This window comes from Pholis gunnellus (assembly GCF_910591455.1).
Source record: "Pholis gunnellus genome assembly, chromosome: 19".
In the NCBI taxonomy this organism is placed as follows: domain Eukaryota; kingdom Metazoa; phylum Chordata; class Actinopteri; order Perciformes; family Pholidae; genus Pholis; species Pholis gunnellus.
The window spans coordinates 17,207,301-17,227,548 of NC_136546.1; the positions used below are offsets into that span (position 1 = coordinate 17,207,301).

Consider the following 20,248-nt stretch of genomic DNA (forward strand, 5'->3'; position numbering starts at 1 on the left):
TAGCATCGATCAATTGCTGAGTTTGGGCTTTTTCATGGAGTGTCTCTTAATGCATTTGAAACAGGCCAAGTGAAGCCTTTTCAGTGAAGTGTATTCATTTACAGGCATTTATTTTTAATGACAATATATCCACTTAAAGGCAGTATAAATGGATGGCACAGAAGCTCAGTCAGCGAGAGAGGTCGATGAAAGGGAGAACTACAGCACACACACACACACAGTCTTTGAGTTTCAGGGTAGCTCATTTATTTCTGCCACTCTGAACAGTAAACACCCCAAGCAAGACAGAGAATCTGAAACTCCTCTGATAAACTTTTGCTGCATGTGAATTCCTCTCCTTGTCATCCTGTAGCCCTGAGCGCACGCACGCACACACAAAAAAAAAACAGCGTTTGGAATATGACACCGTTATCAGGTTTTGGGCCAACCGTCCTTTCATTTCCTTTCTGTTGTCTGTTAGGAAAATGACCAAACTTCAAGCTGTCGTATCCTCGGGCTGGAGTCGCCATGGTTAAAACCCCACGGCACCAGCGGCACAGCGGCAATCTCCCAAGATAGCACCCTATCTTCATCCCTCCATGTAGCGATATCCCTGTTCCATCTGATGCTATCTCTGTAAAAATGGGATGTTATCAGTATCCAAAATGATGCTATCGCTATACAGTGTGGAGATATTGGATTCTAATTCCTCCCGCCCTGCCTCGGCAGAGATATGAAAGGTTCTGCAGGCAAAGCCAGTCCATCTGTGGCTTACTGAGGATGAGGGATTGAACGGAGCTTTATGCTCCGTAGTTCTAGCTGTGTGGCCTCCAGGCCAGAGTTGTCGCAGTACCTGTTCATGCTGTATGCTTTAATGAGGACAGGAGATGGAGATGATGGAGAGTCAATTACAACCTCGTGTAGGAGAGTGACACTGTTTCACCTTTCATTACACCTCAATGCCATGGGCTAACTGGGTCTCATCAGCTAGTGAAAGGTACTCATGCTGAGAATACCACGCTGGTGTCGCCTTGTGTGGAATGGAGGAAAAACGGAGGTTAGAGGAAGATTTTTAGCTCTCGAGTCCTCCTTTGTACGACGGCATTTCACAGAAGAACATCTTTTAAACAGGCGTCTGTGCATTTTGTTAATTACAGAATCTAGTCAACAACACAAGAAAATAAAACAAAAGCAATAACTTCATTTAAATCTTCTGCAAATTCTTAAATGGTGGCTTTTATTCATCTCAACTACAGAGACAAACAAACCATTACTTGGAACAGGCTCATATTGGAAATTCCTTTCGTTCCAATTTCCTTTCTTATATATCTCATTATGTTTCTATAAGAAGCCTGTTTTCTGATCCGCTCCGGACAAAAACGCTTAATAACTTTCTTGCTGAGGGTTTGATGTGATATCACTCTCGTATATGTTAGATAATAATAATAAGCTGGAAATAGCTACCCTGACTCTCGCCAAAGGTAACAAAATCCACCTACCAACACCTCTAAAGCTCACTTAAAAAACACATTTCATGAAGGCTTATGTGGTGGACTATTTCTTAGTCCGGCGCAGTAAATATTTCTCCAACTATGGTTGTCGATGTTGTTTGCTGTTAATGCAAACTCAACACGCTTACCTGCTCTCTTGACTGTGGGAGTTGCTCCGAGTCTCTTCTCACAAATAAAAGCACAGATTTAATTCACTATTTATTTCCAGTCGCTTCCAGTTTGTTGATTTTATCATCTGTGATAAGCCACTGCCAATGAAGCCAACACTTCCTGCAAAAGACATTTCACATTAAAATCCACCTTCCATTGCTCAAAGGGCATAATCATAATGAGCTTCTACAGCGATCAAAAGACACTGAACATAAAATAAAAACAATATTTATTTTAAAAAGAAGTGAAGTGCACTGGAATACTGATGAAATTAGTGCTGTATGTATATGATGCTGCGTTTACCATTACTTTTACCATTACTTACTTACAATTATTGTTTGAGTGAAGATGATTTCACCCTTTCAATGTTTTTATTTAATCAGTCCGTGCCAACGGTGCCCATGGCTAGTATTTGAATACTGTCTTTGTGCCATCTGGATTTAACCTGTATATCTAAGCTGCGTTGGACCCCTCACTCTAAATCAGACCTGAAGTCATTCCCGGCCTTTGTTCTTCACAGATCCGATGGACCAAGACAGCAGGCAGTGTGTCGGACCGCTTCCAGGACTCCAGTGTGTTCAACGAGACGTTGCACATCTCAAAGATCCTGAGGACCCAGGGAGGTCGCTACTACTGCAAGGCTGAGAACGGCCTCGGATCCCCGGCTATCAAGTCCATCAGGGTGGACGTCTACTGTAAGTGCAATGATATACTTTGTCTACTTCCTAATTCACTACTAGGACACATTCCGGACAAACATGACCCTGAAAAGGTTTCTATTCACAGTTCTGATATTGCGACAAAGTCAGTAGGCATGTGTAGCAAAACGTAGTATATTGCAGCTTCCAGCACAGTCAGATTTTTAAACTGTAACCAGTGTGTATATGCTCTATTAAATCAATTCAAAGTGCTAGGAAATATATCATTATGTGAAATGAACTATTAGTGCTGATCAGTGTGAAACAACATGAAACCTTACGGCCCAATATAACACCGTTCCATACTTTTGCTTTGAATGAAAATGTACTTATTATTCGGAGGTAGAGCCTCCGAAGAGACCCCGGCGCTCTCCTGAGAATGGCAATTAAGCTAAAATGCTTTTGTCATCCTGAACAAAGCCATCGACTGTAAGTGCAACCTCTCTATTTTTAGAGTATCTGTACGACAAACGGTAAAGGCTCATTAGCATTCATCAAAGGAAACTGTGATTAATTATTATTGTTTTTATTGACTGGGAATTGATCGTCCGATTTCACCTTGTGAGTTGTCGAAAGTGTGGCGCGACAAGGGAGTCGCTGCCCGGACCCTCAGAAATGGAGGGAAGTGGGAGTTTATATCCAGTGAATAATATATAGTTGTGTTGTAATCAGATGTATCAAGGGAGGAACTCTAGTCTTACTGTTTCAGCTTCAAAAAAACTCTGCCGAGATACATTTAAAATGTAGTGTTTTGTGCCTTTTGAAAGATCTGTAAGCCGCCTCCTTAAATTTACACTTCTGCTTCAGTCTCCGCTCCCTCGGTAGCACTCAATCACTGCTTTGTTTTTCACGCCACGCTGCAAAGTAAAAACATGCTTTGTCTTATCTAATATAAGTCTAATATAATCCATGACCTCTCTCTTAATTCATTGCCAAACATCTACTTTTCAGGCACAGAGGAAAGAAGGAGGTGGTGGAGCAGAGCATTCGCACTAAATGAGATGTACTTGATCTCTTTCCAGTCCGTGACTCGTTTCTAGTAAAGCCTGCGTTCATTTGAAGCATCGCAGAGTGGCAACGCCGGCCTCTCTGTCTGTTATGGGCCTCTCTCCTCTGCCCATGTTTTCTTTCCCCGTCTGTCTTTTTCTTTCCTCGCTGTGTGTGAGCCACATCCTTGTATCTGTTTGTGTGGACTGACACGGGCAAAGGTTGTGGAATTTAAACTAGTATAGAAAGCTTGTGGAAGGCCTCAGTGGAGCAGCAGAGCTGGGGCCGAACGTATCTCAGGAGCTGACAGTCAGAGTCCTCGTTCTCTCCGTGCACCATTTCACCTCGACTGCACTAAAGAGAGCCGGAGGAGCAGCAGACGTGGAAATGAAAGCCAGATAACACGTCAGGGACAGAACAGAGGAGAATCGGAGAGCGCGGATCCTCAACGAGCTTCATTTTGAGCTCAACCTTTCCATACTGTCGATGCAAATTCATATTTGAGGTATCGTGAAGAAAAATAAGAATTTATCAAAACAGGAAACAGAAAAAATAACGATTCAAACCAAACAAAATTAAGATAAAAATGAGAAGTTGAAGAAATAGGATAGATGCCATTAAAAACAATTACAATAACGTAGAACACAAATATTTTGTGAAAGAAATTCAGATAATCGTGCTGCTCCAGCAGCCATGATGTGTGGAGTGTGTATATGTAAAGATATATAGAAGTACATACAGGAGAACAAAACAATATAACAATTATATATTTGTAATACAGGCTAATATTATGGTGCTATAAGTCCTATGCATCAACAAAAGGGGAGTGATGAAAACATTGAATATATTGAATAAAATGAAGGTTATTAAGCAGACATTCTTCACACAGTAGCGTTTTAAGTTGCTATCCTGATAATGTCCTTGCATCTGGCCTTGGAACACAGTATGAATGTACTTCATTAGCTAGCATTTTGTGCTATGTTGCACAACCAGCGGAACACATCATTCCTCCTGAGCAATGTTATAGCTGTCCCCCGGGGGTGAATTTAATTGATGGGCCTCTGCAGTACATGCTATTTTTAGTGGTTTGCAGCTACGGTTTTTAATTAGTATTAAAATTGGTGTTTTGGAGCTGGACCTCCCAACAACAACACCTTGAATTGAGTTTGCTGTCTCTTTCAGATTCATCCTGCATGTGTTTCTTTGTTCACATTGCTCTGTTTGTGCCTAAGAAACAACACGGGCAGTTCTAATGGACTGCACCATTACGGCAAAGGGAACATACTCTGTATAACCGGACACAGGGCCCCATGTTTTACAATAAGAGGCGTATAACCTGAATGATCTTTCTACAGTCGAATCCTTGGTTTTCTTTGGAGACCGTTTGTTTGCTTCTGCTTTTTGGAATCAAAGGTTTTGTTTTAAATTTTCAAAATATACACAAGAGTTTTTATTCACGTATGCACCTTTTTTATTAGATCAAAGTGTGCTGAACACTCCATTCTTCATAAAGGCAGCCGAAAACCTGCTTGACTCACTTTCAGGGAATTGAAATGACGGAAATACGAGGCTAAATCTAGACGGACAACAAAAGTTTTCTGCTGAGTTGAGAGTCAGCAATAACTGACCTCTGCAGCCCGGAGGAGCTGGTATTAGTTACACAGCCAGCTCAAAGCTAACATATTTACAGAGCTCTGAAGTCCATCTAAGCACATTTTATACCTGCTGACACGTCAGCTGTGTTTGTCTGCATTTAGGTCTGTCGGGAAAGTCCTTTGCAAAGTTAATAAAGAACCTTGCCCAACATCCTACACTGATCGATTTTAAGCTTAAGATGCTCACTTCTTTTTCCTACAGGGGGGTCTTTTCAATGTTTTCATTTAATTTCAGCTCCATTAATTTTGCAGGAGCATCTAATGTGTCATCGAGTGACTGATTGAGGAGGGCTTAAGAGTTCTGCAGGGCCAGCTTATGGCAGGCTCAGAGTGTCCATTGACTATCGCCAGCACAATAAACCTAAAAGAGATTTGGAGAGGAGGAGGCCAGGAGGAAATGTTCCAGAAGTAACTGGCCACCCAAGTCCAGGGGCATGAAATATTGCTATTTACAGCATGTTGTTAATGAATTTACTCTGCTAATGTCTCATTCTAGTAATCACCAGTTTTCAAAATACACCCTACTGATATTAATATATTAAAATGGTGCTGAAATGGAAGTTAATTAATCCATTTGTAAATCAATAAAGCATTGATCAACAATTTAGATTTTGTGTTTTATATTGTTTGTTGGTCTAAACAAGCAATTCCAACACAGCGAGGCCTCTGTTGACCTTTTTTAGAGTTAATATTGAATTTATTCAAACTATTTAATACAAAAAATGTCATTGGTTGCAAACCCTATAACAGTAATCTGCTGAATGAATAACTCCACTTCCTACTGATAAACAATATAACCTTTAAGTCGATTATTTGTGGCCAAACACAGAGGTTGTCAAATTAACTCGTAGAGAGCGAAGCAGAATGATTTCACCTGACGGACAAATGGAGAACAAATTGCTTTGCCTTAAACCTGCTCAGTCCAGGTCAGCATTTACTGTACAGGTTGTGATAAAGGACCACTTTAAAACTCACTTTAACAGAAAAAACAGAATAAATTGAGAACACAGAGATGCATTGCGGAAAAAAGTAAAAGAAAAGGAGAAAGCAAAAATGCTGCCAAGTCTTCCGGAGTTTACAGGAATGTTTGTCCGTATGCTAATGTTGTGCAGATGATATTAATGTGGTCTGCCAGTTTGTCAGTGGCTGTGAAATAGTAAGAATCAGGTGATGCATATTTTGTATTGTGAGACATAACCCACTGAACTGTAGATATCAGTTTACCGAAGCTTTCACACACATCCTCACTCCTCCCTGATATTTCTCACTACATTCCCTCAAAAGAAGGATTAGAAAAAGACAATAGCCTGCTTTCTCTGTGTTATCTGTGGCAGGACTTACTCCACACTGCCATTGCAGAAGCCAGAGAATTTTAATGAGGATACTGTGTGTTTTGTGTGTGTTTGGCAGAGCACGGGCTCCAGTCTGAGCTTGAATCATATTTTGGCAACGGCAGCGTTCATCTAGATTCGAGACGTGTGAATGTGTGTGTCCATCTCTTTGTCTGCTCATGCGTGCGAGAGAAAAACAAAAATAGAGGCTGCCCAATGGGCTCAAGCACATGCTTATGCATGAACACACTCTCCACCAGTGAGGTCCTGAGTCACACACACATGTCAAAGGCTTAACTTGTCTTGGCATATACGCCTCCTCAGCTGTGCAACGCTGTGCAGCAGCATGCGGTGTGGGGCCGACTTGGGGAAGTGTGTCCGCTTCATGTTTGCCTTCCATCGATGGAGTTCATAGAGGAGCTCGGAGACCAAACAGCAGCTGATGGTGTTTGTTTAGCGGCCATGCTGGCTTTCTTTTATCCAGTCGGTCAGTATAACTGGCGCTTCCTATCTCATCAGGTGTCCAATTCGCGCCGCCCTGCTGCAAGGAGCCTGAGTAAATGTGTGTGCAGAGCAAGGGAGGACAGAGGGTTTTGGAGAAACACTGGGTCACAGAAACAAGAAACACGGAACATGGTGATGAAAATTGAGTGTTGACTGTGGCTGATGTGGTTAACGTTAACCCCTTTATCCCGTCATTACTGGCCTTTGCACCCTGTGCTTGAATTTATATAGCATGGAGAGGCTCTTTTAAAGTGACTTAGTAATACATTTGGGTGTGCAGTGTACAGAAGGTAGTGTGTGTGGGATGGTGATCTCAAGGGAGCCTATCGATTAGTGGGTTCAATTGGATGAAGCAGTCTGTGCTGCAGGCTCAATAGGATGAGTTATGACTCAGATTGAAGAAGGGTGTGATTGTTAACTGGTGGACTAGCTCCTAGTTATATACAATAAAGCATATATTTTGACAGTTTCATGGATAAAAGAATAGATCGATCCATCCCTCCACTAGTCCACACACTATACCTTCTTATCCTATTAAGGGTCAGGGGGATTTAAAGCCGATCCCAACATGCGCTGGGTAAAAAGCAGGTACACCCTGGGCAACAATAAGATTCACAACCAAAGGTACTTTAGATTTAACTCATCCCCGCTGCTACTCCGTTAAGCTGTCAGACTTACCATGGAGCCCACACTGTCACTAACTGCACTCCCTGAAGAAATATTGAATTTATGGAAAAACAAGTCAGAAAGAAGCAGACAGAAGGGTTTACACACAATGTCAAACTGATTTAGCAGTTTAAACAGGTTAGAAAGATACAGATAGAAACTAAAGCCCACAGATCACAGTGTAAAAGTGAAACATCATGATAATCGAGACATTAAGGAAACATTATTAAGGAACAACACTGTTCCTGTAAGGCTGGGTAGGTCTGTATTCACTGTAACAATCATTTAAAAGCAAAAGCAGCATGTGTAGCTATATAGTATATATTCAGTAGCTAGCGTAGCATAGAAGTGCTAATGCTAATTAATGATGTGCTAACGTACTTTGCTAATGTTAGCGTCACAGGTTTTTACGTAGAAACGTAATGTTTGAGAAACGTATATCTTCTTCCAACCTTTCAGGGTAAAGAGTTTCACTTTAACCATGACCACGTGGCTCAAAATCAACAACACCAGCCTGAAAATGAAGAAAATTGTTCGCCCTGCCTGCTATGTTGCTGTTAAACACAGTTTAATCCATTTCTTACGGACTAAGTCCCTGTGTTTTTGGTTTTAGAAAGGCTGAAAAGAAAGTTTCACACTCACTATGGCCCCTATTACTGCTTTGACATTTTGAGGAATTCAAAGCTCGACAGACCTTGGATCATTGCGGTTTGAGGGAGGGGTTAAGCAAACGATTAATTCCCCTAGCTTGCCTGTTCTTGGACTATAAAACATTCCTGAGAAGAAGAAATAAAACAAAATGGGTCTGAAATATTTCATAATTCTTATAGCATCTATTTGGAGCATATATCTTGTGTATATAATACATTCCATGCTCTTCCAAATTCAACAAAACAAAACCACACATGACAACTTCAACAATTTTGGGATAAAAAACGGGTATTGTGCGAGAAATGGCTGAGGAACTCAATCTCGCCACCTCAAAATGATGTGATCTCATGATACGAGGTGATGTATTAGGCAATCTTCTGAAAAGATCCCATAATGTATGTAGACAAAGATATATGTGCAGCAGCTCTTAAGTGCTTTTGGATGTAAATGACCTGCTGTGATGAATGGTGTGATACAGCCACGGTGAGTTATCTGAGCCTTGTTTGAATCAGGACAGAATGAACCAGCACATTATGTGTACATTATGTAAATGTTTGCAGGTTTGGTTAATGGAGGTAAAGCCAGTTCACGACTGCCCATTACTCTTTCAATGACTTGCTCTGGGGAGGGGCCCTTCATCAGCGTAGTGGAGTCAAACTCATCTCTTGCCTCAGTTTTTCTCCCCATCAGGAGCTTAAAACATACTAGTGTGTTTGTGTTGTGTATGCTAATGATTATCTTGTGCAGAATTTCATTCTTATCTGCTTTTTTGTTTTTGAACATTTTCTCTCCGGGAGAGGAAAGGCCATGGATGATGTACTGACTGCGTTATTATTCATCTTTTCGCCAGTATGTTTGGATAAGGGCCACAATATCCAAATTACGAGATCAGTCTATACAGTGGGAATCATGGGAAATAATGATGGTATTGATCTTGAGTTCTACTACTATTTATGTAACAGAACTTTATTGAGCAAAAGAAGTATTTAATGACTGCCTGTAAATTATATGATGTTATTTGAATCCTCATAATAGTCTCATGAGGACAGAGGGCAAAAATGTGTGAATAATATTGTTAAAACTAATTAAAATCATGCAGAGCTTTGGTTTTGTGTTAATACCAAAGAAGTCCAATGAGACAAGAAATGAAATACTTGTTTACTGAGTTGTTTTGAGAATGATATGAGGTGATGGAAAAGATAAAGAGAATCAGTAATGATTGAATGAATTGTAACATCATACAGAACACTGCTTTAGAGACACAATCAGATGTTACTATCTTTATATGATGTAATGTCTGGACACAAACAGGACGTTGTGGCAGGAAATAACGCAGTAAGAGATCATCAAGATCAAAGAGTATCAGTTAAAGAAAGAGAGTATCTAGTTTGATGTACAGAAATGCCCAGAAGAGCCGGACTCTTTACATATGTATAATGCATTTTTTATTTAATTTTTAATGCAAATGTATGTTCACACCTGCTGCTACAGTACAAGGTCACTGTTGGAGATTTATTGTGTGCTAGAACGTTTCAATGCCAATTTTATTGTGTCTTTAAAGAAACACAGCGTGCCCTAGTATAACAGACATTAGGGTTAGTAGTCAAACAAGCATCAGCACCTTGGAAGCAGAGCTGCTATCGAGAACAAATAACGGATGAAGTATCTTGCTGTTTTCTTGGATACAACAACAGAATTTCTTTTAAATCGGTACATTTTCACATTCTGTGTTATACCTCACATAGAAGACATGAACCTATCACGTGTCCAAATTGCACCAAACGTGGCACTCATCGTCCTTGGGTCCCCATCAGCCGCAAGTCTGAAGTAGATCGGATGGACGGTTCTCGAGAAAGGCGAAGGACACACACACATTCAGAGATCCTTTCGGTGCGGAGCCATTGCCAACGGGTCGATTGCTTGGCTCCCGGTAGAGACGGTTTCACAGTTGTGAATGTTAACGTTCCAAACGTTTCCCAGTTTATTCCCAAGCTGCAACTCCGTTGAACCGGCACGTGGCTGTTTGGATCACATGGCCGTTCAAAGCAGCCGCATGCTTGCGTCCTGGGAGTGCTGCGTTGACTCGAGGGAAAAGAAGGGAAGAGTTTAGTTGTAACATTAGTGCATCCAGCATCCAGCAGCACCCCGCTGCAGGTCACCTGCTCTGCTGTGGCCACGCCCCCCCCCGCTGCTTCACAGAGTGCTATCACTTGTTAATTCAAAGTTTATAAGTATTGAACGTGCCGTGGATTCAAATTGTACCAAATTCGACAGGGCACTCCTTTGGGTCCCTCGCAATACACCCACCGAGTGTGAAGTAGATTGGATGAGCAATTTTTGAGATATGCGAGAGACATACCCCCATACAAACAGACTGAGATGCCTTGCTTCATCGTTAGACGCTTTCGCATCATCATTCAGGAAAGGTATCCTATTCTCGGTTGGTCTTTGGCCAAACCAAACAAAGGAGAAGGTCATTAGGCCGAAACCAGAAAAGAACTCCGTCATGTTGCTGGCGCTTTGCCTCCAACTGTAATGGTCGGTTTCTAGGTGGTTTTGTTTAGATCAGTGGTCGGTGGCTTGCTTGTTTTCTAGGGAGATGAATTAGAGAGGAGATGAGCTGAGGCAGACGCCACTGTCTAAGGGCGAGGATGAAGAAGAGATTTCATTACTCCTCACCCTCTAACTCACACACACACACACACACACACACACACACACACACACACACACACACACACACACAGAGTAGAACTGGGCCTCATTATTTCCTCATCTCCATCACTGGGAGGAAGTGAGGGGCTGCAAGCTCTGCTGTTAGGCTGCTGACGTCTGCCCCTCCATTTATCACATATATTGTCCATGTGTTCACACAGACACACACACACACACACACACACACACATTGGTCTCGTACACACCCCCACAGACACCCAGTGTTCCTCCAAAGACAGCATAATTGGAAAATCACTGTCACTGAAGAAGATGGAGGTGAACCAGTCCTAAGTGGGCTGTAGCTTCCTGAACACAGCTCCAGCTCTTAAAGCAACAGCTTCAACAGCACAGTAAAAGTGAAAGACGGCTTCATCTGGTTAGAGGGAAAGATGGTCCGCTCTTTGAGCTTAAACATCATCTATTTGCATAGTTTTGGCTTAAAGGGAAAAAGAGCAATCAAAAGTCTATATCCAAGCTCTGGAGGTTTGTTTATAGCACAAATGAAATGTTTGTGTTTTTACATCCATACTGCACATTGTCTAAATCTTTTTTTTAATCGACACATTAGCAGTCAGTAACTTGAGGGGACAAGCCCACTTTACTATACATTAGGAGTTTCCAATTCTAACAAGACCATTGTCCTCCATACAGTATATCTGTTTAGGCTACTCTGCCACCAACAATGTAGCGAGCTGTATTGCTGGATTGCTCCATTGACTCCATTGTGCATTGCCACTTTAATTGGCAGTAATTACACTTAACCAGGCCTGATGACTGTAGCCTCAGAGAGGGAGTTAGTTACCATTACCTTAATGCTCAATGCATATCCTGAGAGAGAGAGAGAGAGAATCAAGAAAAGGTGATTTGTTTTATAGTCCAAGTTAACGCTGGAATGAGGAAATGCTTAATGAATAATTCAAGACTTGTTACACAGTACCACAGAGGCAAGCCAAACAGCAGCCATGGCAGGGGGGGTCCGTTGCCCTTTACAAACCTTAACCCAAACTTGTACAAACTCCCCCTCACTGTGTTCCTGGCAGAGACAGAAGAGCAGCCTTTATAAACCCTCTTTACAGTGTATTAAAACAGTTGTTTTGACCCCTGGCAACTGACCCACTGATTCAATTTCAATTCCAAACTTCTGATATTAAAGCGTGGATGGGGAGTTGTGTAACTCATTGCTCCCTAAGACACACACACACACACACACACACACACACACACACACACACACACGCACGCATACAGCCACCTAACCCAATAAACCCCCAAATGTTCAATTATTGTGCCACAAGGATTTGGGTATTCACTCTTGTTCTACTGATGCAGCCAGAACAAAAACAATCATTTGTTCTTTTCATTTAGAATCTGTTTCATTACAGAAGCAGCTAATTGGGTACGTGAGCAATGTTTGCACATTGTTATCTCTCTTTCAATGCTTTTGCTTTAAGCGCTACATTTTAAATCATGCTTATTAAAATGACATGGAGTGAGTGCATTTAAATGCATGTCACAATGGAAATCACAGGATTGAGTGCATAACTAACCTCTGTTAACATACTCTGAATGAAAGAAATACGTATTCACCAATACATTTAAACCACTTTTTTTTTTTAAATCCATAAAGAATAATGTTTATCTGATTTCCCTGTGATGTTTGATGAGAGGATTGCTACACTCATGACTGTACGGTCAATAGGAAGCAACATTCAGCAGCTGGTTAGCTTAGCTTAGCACAAAGGCTGAAAACAGGGGGAAATGGCTAGCCTGGCTCTGTTCAGTGGTCACAAAACACATTATGTGTTACTTGTTTAATCTGAATAAATAACAAACTGTAGATTTGACAAGTTGTGTGAGACTATTTCTTGGCTGGAAGTAAAGACTCTTTAGACCCTGAGGTTATACCGGGAACCCAGCGATCATTCCAGGAAGTCACTGCTCCAGCCAAGAACGAGTATTAATACCCCCAGTGGTATTTATCTTCTCATCGACTGTAAATCTCAGCAACAAAGTGATTAACTATATCTTCCAAATTGTCTTAACTATTACTTTAAGGTAGAAAGTGGGCTGAACTTAACATTTAACTAATTCATTAATGTAAAACATTTCCTAGTTGACCAAGACACTAACAGCTTACTGTGTGCAAGTAGTGGCTGGTGGTAATAGAAAACATATTGCTTCAAATTAATACCATAATCTGCTTATTCACAGTAATCTCTTTCAGTAAAGCGTGTGCATGTCTACATACTACATGCACACACATACATGGGTTGGTTTCAGGAGGCTATTACTACGATCGATGATCTTTACCATGACGTCACTGTATTCTGAAGCTTTGATGTCTAACGTTTATGATCGCTCATAAAATATCATAATAATCATTAGATATAAATCAACGCTGCACCGTGAGCCATGTTCACATTACCATAGTACGATACCACGGTAAGATGCACTCGGCTGTATAATGTGTCCAGTCACTGTGTGTCCTTCTCAACATACAAATGATACAAATTCTGTTTTCACACACAGACTGAATCAGCCCCCCCCCGCTCACACTCATTTCTCTTGTCTCGGAGAATGATATTCAGTTTCCTGAGATATCTCTGCTACACAGGCGCCATCGTCAGAGTGGACTTATTGCAATAGATGTATCACGCCCTCGCCCACCCTCCAAACACATCCATCCGCCGCCACAATCACACTTTAGTCTGAAGCAACAGCTGACGCCTGATAGATACAGCTAGCAGGAGCTGGTTATTGTGGAGTGTAGCCATGAGATAGAGGTCACTGTTTGCCACTGGGTTGAGAGATGGAGGGAGCGGAAATGTACCGACACTAAATTACATGCTGGATACACATATTCCATCAGAGGCCTCCACATGAGATGGATGTTATATATATCACCACTGCGTCTTTTTAACCTTTTGACCCACATAAATTAAATTCATTAAAGCACACCATTCAGCAAACGGAAATGACACACCATCTAGCTCATGTTCTATCAGTGCCGTCTTATTTGATGTAGTGTGTTTGCACATAGTACACTGATGTCGCATATTACACATTTAAGGTCTTCTTACAGTACATTAAACACACACATTTTCCATCAGCGGCGTGGAAATATCTAACGTTGAGCCCTCGCTGCCCATTATCGCAATCCCTCATTTATCAGAGGCTTCTGTTTCGCTACCGGTGATATTTTTAAAGATCACACATCCTCCGGTATTCGCATGAGCAGACGCCTTTTAATGTGATCGGAGAGCCAGAAAATAAATTCACCTATTAATGCTTCCTATTTATGTGGAGGTGTCTCTACCTTTTTTAGGATTTACTTTTAAACTCCAGCTTTAAAAAAAAAAAAAGAAAAGAAGAGGCTTGAAGGTGAGGTCAGTCACAGGGCGGGCTGCCAAGTAATAACTTCTCTAATCACTTATGCCTCATGCCCATATTTCTATATAATAATAAAAAACCTTTTACGAGAGAGAAAGGGAGCAAGTCACCCTTATTTGGAGACAGCTGTTATCACCACCTCGTTAACGCCGCAACGCGATCACAGCAATTTAGCAGTTGACGCATGCTCTCGACCCTCCATTTCCTCCTTTTGTCCGTCTCGCTGCTTCTCTCCGTCCCTTGGCACACAAATAAAAGCAAATTGCTCGTCTTTGACGTAACCTGGCTGTTTTTAGCTCGCGAAAGACGTCGCACCAAATGTCTTTGAGGTCAGCGGCTCCCACTGGTAATCAAGCTGGCACGGTGATTAGGGGGAAAATGAATCGCAAGGCCTCTGTCGCTCACGGCTGACAGCCCGGGAGCCAGATAGGTGTTCTCTTCCCAGGTGACTTTGACAGATCAGGCAGAGAGAGTGAAAGACATCAAAGCAGAGAAAAAAAACAGAAAGAAACTTGCATTAGATTAATACCCGCGAGATAGCCCAAAAGAGGTGTGTGCGTGAGTCCGTACAAGAATGTTGGTGTCTGAGTGGATTGGGTGTTGGTAGGTGGAGTGAGGTAATGCGTGTGAGTTTTTTTACAAGTGTCTGCTTTTTTTTTTTTTGGCAGGGGGGGGGGCATGAAAGGAAGGAGCTATGGTTTGATGTGATAATGAAGCACCTTCTTTAATCCCTCATCCTCTCTTTTATCCGATCCACTCACTTGTGCCTATTTGTCCAACAAATGTTTTGGTAGGCGTTATAAAGCGGAAATCTCCATTCTGCTTTTCAAACGGGAATATCATCCTCAGGTTTTGTTCCACTCTTTCACACCGGAGAGGATTAAAAGATTGGAGATTCTGAATTGTATCTTTTTTTTCCTGCTTTTCTTTTGAGACCCCCTCAGACACGCAATGTGCCTGGCGTTTGCACATTAGTGTGTCATGTTGCCCCCGGCCCCTTGTGTCTTAATATCAAAGAAAACCCAGAGCTTTTAGACCCTGTCATGCTTGGCGGGAGTGAGCAGGAGTGACGCTAAGGTTAGCTCGCTGGAGCGTTTAGATGTACATGGGCAGATTTACCAGCCTGTGAACCCATAAACCTGCAATTACAAACCCTAACAACTCTGGCACAGGCGGCCTGTACACCGCAGTTTTCCTCTGGGCTCCAGGATTTAAGCTTCACAATCAGTCAAGCGTAACTTCAGAAGCTAATTGCACAAGAGTGACACACACACACACACACACTCACACAACATCCTTACGGGGGGGGAAACTGATGGCGGAGGTGGAATTTTGTTTGAAATTCATCAAATTTTAATCCAGCGCGTACATTTCCATATTTCCATATTTATTTCTTTATGCTCCTAGCATCCACTTCTTCTCTGCATATCATTTCGGCCCTATTAATAGCTCAAACCGCTGCTTGCCTAAGACGCAAACATACAGAAACACACACAAACACTCTTGTCGCCACAAGAAAAGAAAAAAAAAAGACAACATCCTATCAGGTCCGGTGCTCAAAGACACGGGCAGATAGGGCTGTCATTGAATCACTCCATTCCTGCCACAGTTGGTAAATTGACTGTTTGAAACAGATGAGGCGGGAGCTGGGAAGAGTCAGAGATAAGATGTAGCGTTCACACTCTCCTCCTCTCTATAATGAATCAGTGTATTTACTTAGCAATCTGCTTCTCTAAAATGGCACCGCAATCGCTTCGTCTTCTCCGGAGCGTTGTCACCCTCTCCCGTGTTTCTCTCATACCCCCCCCCAAAGGTAATTGCTCTTACCTGAGACACTGTAATGGATCCTGGATGAAGTATTGACCGCTGCTAGATTTTGATTAAGGGGCTGTAGGGCAGAACATGTCTTTAATGAAACTGAGGAATCAGCATTCTGAGGCTGGAGGCTGTGCAGCGTGGCCCAGAGGCACCTTGATTAGGACCTGATCCTCAGCAAATCCAGAGGTGGGCCACAGCTACTGAATTAAAAGCGATGAATCCATCCATTAATAATACCTAAGGCGTGTGGAGTTTTTCTCTGGAGGCTTATAATCGTTAAAGATTTGGGTATTCATTTACTGTAAGCGGTTTGCACTCGCGCTCACACATGTGCACACCGGCTCTCTCGATCACTCAGTCGTCCACCTTGTTGCTCACTCACTGACTTTCATTAATACAATCGCTTTCCCCTTCATATGCAAAAGGTCAGCCTTTATCATTTGGAATTTGAGCATGAGGGATAACTTGCATTAGCTTCTCTCATCCTCTCCCTTAAATTGCCTTTTTGCTTGTGTTAAAAACTGATTGCATCTATGACGGAGATGAAAGGGTAACAGCTAGCTCCCCACGTTTCTTTGAGCGTGCAAATGGACATAATCTAAAAGGGGAGTATTAGCATGCTCAAAGACACCACAGCCATGATGAACACTATTTGCCAAGGCTTAATGCGATAGCCGGGTAAGATGATTAACTTTGAATCCATTTAATCAACCACAGGCGCTTTCTCAAATAACCAACTGTCGAGCGTCGGGGTAAAACTTCCCTCAGATCTGTTGGGAAATGAGTAGAGTAACAGATGTGTCAGTGCCTGAATCAGAGAGGAGGCCAGCCAAACATTATTCTTTGAAGTGACGGACATCAAATATCATTTTGTGCACAGTGTATTTGTCGTCCTCGCTCATGTTTGAAGCTCACGACGGGGCGAGACTTGGAACACGTAGCAGCTCGCTCATTGACTGGGAAGTCAATGTGCCCTTGGGCTGCATCCTATTGACTTAAGTAGTTCAAGTAGTGGGCTCCTCACCTCCCTTCACACATCGACTCCTGTGTGCGCGCCGATAACTAGCTCTCATGATGCAATGAGAATTCTGACCTTTTCGGTCAGACCTTTCACCACAATCAGCACGGGAGATTGTATTTGTGTTAACGGATCAAGGGGGTAGGTTTGCAAATGGACGGTATGGCCATGTTTGGGAGGGCAGAATTGTCCCAACCCAATATTTGAGCAAACTTCTCATACAGCGTTTGGATTATCTTATGTCTCATGCACGCACAGAGAGTCTCGAGGAACAGAATCGCTTGTTGACCAGCGTGGAGAAATGCGCTTCTGGTGGGATCATCGGTTGTAGAGGTCTGGACCTCGGTAATTATTTCCTAAAAAGCCCGCCGTCTCCGGTTCAAACTGACAACTATCAATTGGACAGCTATCTGTCTCCACGGCGTCTCCATTGCGCTCTTTGGCAGCACATCCATGGTCACAAAAATACTCGGTTATATTTGCACAGTTTCATAAGATATTATCTAAAACTATTGGCGCTCCGTCGTGACCCAGCTGACTAGTGTCCATTGCAGATCTCATCCTGGCCCTCTCCTCTGAGTCGGTGAGACAGTACCGATGAAATATTGAGCGGAATTTGATTTAGGGTCTGAGTTGGTATAATCTTTACAATCTTTACAACAAGTGTAGTTGCAGGCTACAGGTGATGGCTCACTAGCACAAATAACACTGCTGGTTTGAATGCTTATGATCAAGTGGATCTGTAGCCTGTACTTTGTCAGAGTTGGTGAAGTTTCCATTTGCTTGGACATTAACACACACAGTAGTGAGATGTATGCCTGATCAAACGTGTCACAAAAATATCTAAACTATGTTGTGACTTCCCAGAGAGCACGGATGTGATATATGTTTTGAATGTGAATAAAGTTTTGAATATGAGCAGAAATCTTTGCTGAAAGACATTAGAAGCTTTTCAATTCCAGAGGTTTATAAATTCATTTGAATTGATTTATGTTATCATTGAGGAATAGGTGCCACATGCACATTTAAAGAGGTTAGAGACACAAAAGAGGGGAGAAGAGAAAACAAATGCCGACGGATGTTTTGACTCGGCCTGTTTATGCGTGAATCGTCTTCTACTCATTTGCAAATTGAACGACTCGCAGAAGACTGTTTATTGATAGCTTCCTGCCGTCCGTTTGTGTGCTCCTCTCACAGACCTTGATGACCCGGTGGTGACGGTGCACCAGAGTATAGGAGAAGCTAAGGAGCAGTTCTACTACGAGAGGACCGTGTTTCTGCGCTGCGTCGCCAATTCCAACCCGCCCGTCCGCTACAGCTGGCACCGTGGGAGGGAGGTCCTGACTCAGGGCTCGGACAAGGGAGTGGAGATCTATGAGCCGTTTTTCACTCAGGTAAGACGGAGGCAACATGGAAGTGTCAAATCAGGCAGAATATTAGACAGAAAACAAGATGTATCGCACTATTCACCAAATGCTTAGAGTTGATTATAAAACTTAAGGGCTCCGGCTATCCCCGAGTCTTTTAATGTGGCTATATGCACCTTTTGCCGTCTGCATGCACACTACAAAGGGAGGATAAATAGGCTGATACAGAAGAAAAGAGGACGCAACCATAAAAAGCTTTTGAAGGCGTCGCAAAAGATGTGTTCATCAGGAGCGAAATATGCTGAAGCTGTTACAGACAGCGCTCTCTCATACATCATTAAGAGATGCTCTCATGACCGGTGGCCTGGCCTCCTGTGTGTTACCAAAAGAAAGAAAGAAAAGGGAAAAGAAATACAGCAAACATTTTTGCTACAAATAGATTGAAGCAGCAGAGCAGGTTTAGCATTTGTTAACAAGATTAAATTCGAATGACACAATGCTCTCTCACAACGAGGGGCTGTTTGTATTCCCATGTTTCTTTGACTGATTTAAAAACTATTGTTGCTGGTTAATGTTTCAGTCACAATAGATAGAGTAAGCAAAGCAATTTTTTTTTGCTGAAACAAGACAATGCGTTTACAGCACACTTTAGAACTCTAAATGATGAAACCCTGCGTGTTCAGGAAACCAATTTTGCTAGCGACGGTATTTTTATTATCACTAGTGATACAGTATGTCGAGGCGCATTAAGTTCAGGGACTTAAACAGACACTAAGTATGTAAATGATGCCCCTTCATCAACCATCTTGTGACAATAAGTAAGGAGTGCAACAATAGAACACACCCGATCCTGCGTGTTCACAGCAGAGATGAGTAAGCCGCAGTAGCTAATTGATGAGTCAGCGCCACATCTTGTTACAAAGGTGACATATTGCAACGTGAAACACCGTAATGATATTGCTGCTATTCATTTGCCTGCAGGTATTGGGAATATGAGTTTGATTTAGCTTGTTTCACATCCTTTCCCTAAACCCTATCTCCACCCCTTGCTGTGAAAGCTAAGCCGTACTCATTAACCATATGAATAGCAGTATCGCTTTCACTAACCCGGTTTCACAAAGTTTCATGCGTGCTGAGTAATTGCCGACACAGAGAGATCGGGTTCTCTTCACAATCACTTCCCTCAATAGTTGGATTTTCTTCGAAATTGCAAAATTGCGAAACTTTTCCTCTCAATGGAATCAAATGCTGACAATAAAAAAACTGATCGAGCTTACTCTGTCACTCGTAAGGGAATTGTAGTTTCTGAATTGATCGGGTTAAATGTGATTTGTATGTTGAACCGGGCAGCAGAGGGAATGGAAATCTTTAAGAAAGAGATAAAGACGTGCGAGAGAGGAAAAGAGGATTAAGAAACAGGGAGAGAGGAAAAGGGAAGTGAAATTGATGTTTGGCCAAATGGAGAAAGATGGCTGCGGACTAATGGAGTGGGTAAAGGAGGCTGAAGAAGCTGCGCAACTGGGCCTCATCAGACACTCTCCCCTTCTCCATCCTGCTCTCCATACCTCTTTGCTCCTTCATCCTGCCCTCTATTACAGTAAAGCTTTAATTGCTTCTGGAAATATGAGCGCAACCCAAACCCAGAGATAAGCTTTGTGACGGTCCAACCCCAAATAAATCCTCACAAAACTCCTCGTAATTTGCTCATATAAATGGCAAATAGCATTACTTTTCACCAATATGTCTGAACTTGCCTGAAACATACTCCGACAATAGAGTTACAGATTCATAGCTGACCAAAGCTGAGC

The 20,248-nt window shown here is 42.2% G+C and overlaps 1 protein-coding gene across 1 annotated transcript in view; it reads left to right on the plus strand.

Annotated features, from left to right (window-relative positions):
- The window catches only part of LOC306710996 (MAM domain-containing glycosylphosphatidylinositol anchor protein 2), a gene marked incomplete at its 3' end in the record, with an annotated part of 152,364 nt that overhangs the window by 57,858 nt on the left and 74,258 nt on the right, over positions 1-20,248 (plus strand). Inside the window, exons 3-4 of the mRNA XM_079179762.1 lie at positions 2,161-2,335; positions 18,271-18,467. Coding sequence (XP_079035888.1) covers positions 2,161-2,335; positions 18,271-18,467 — 372 coding nt within the window. The remainder of the gene's footprint in view (positions 1-2,160; positions 2,336-18,270; positions 18,468-20,248) is intronic.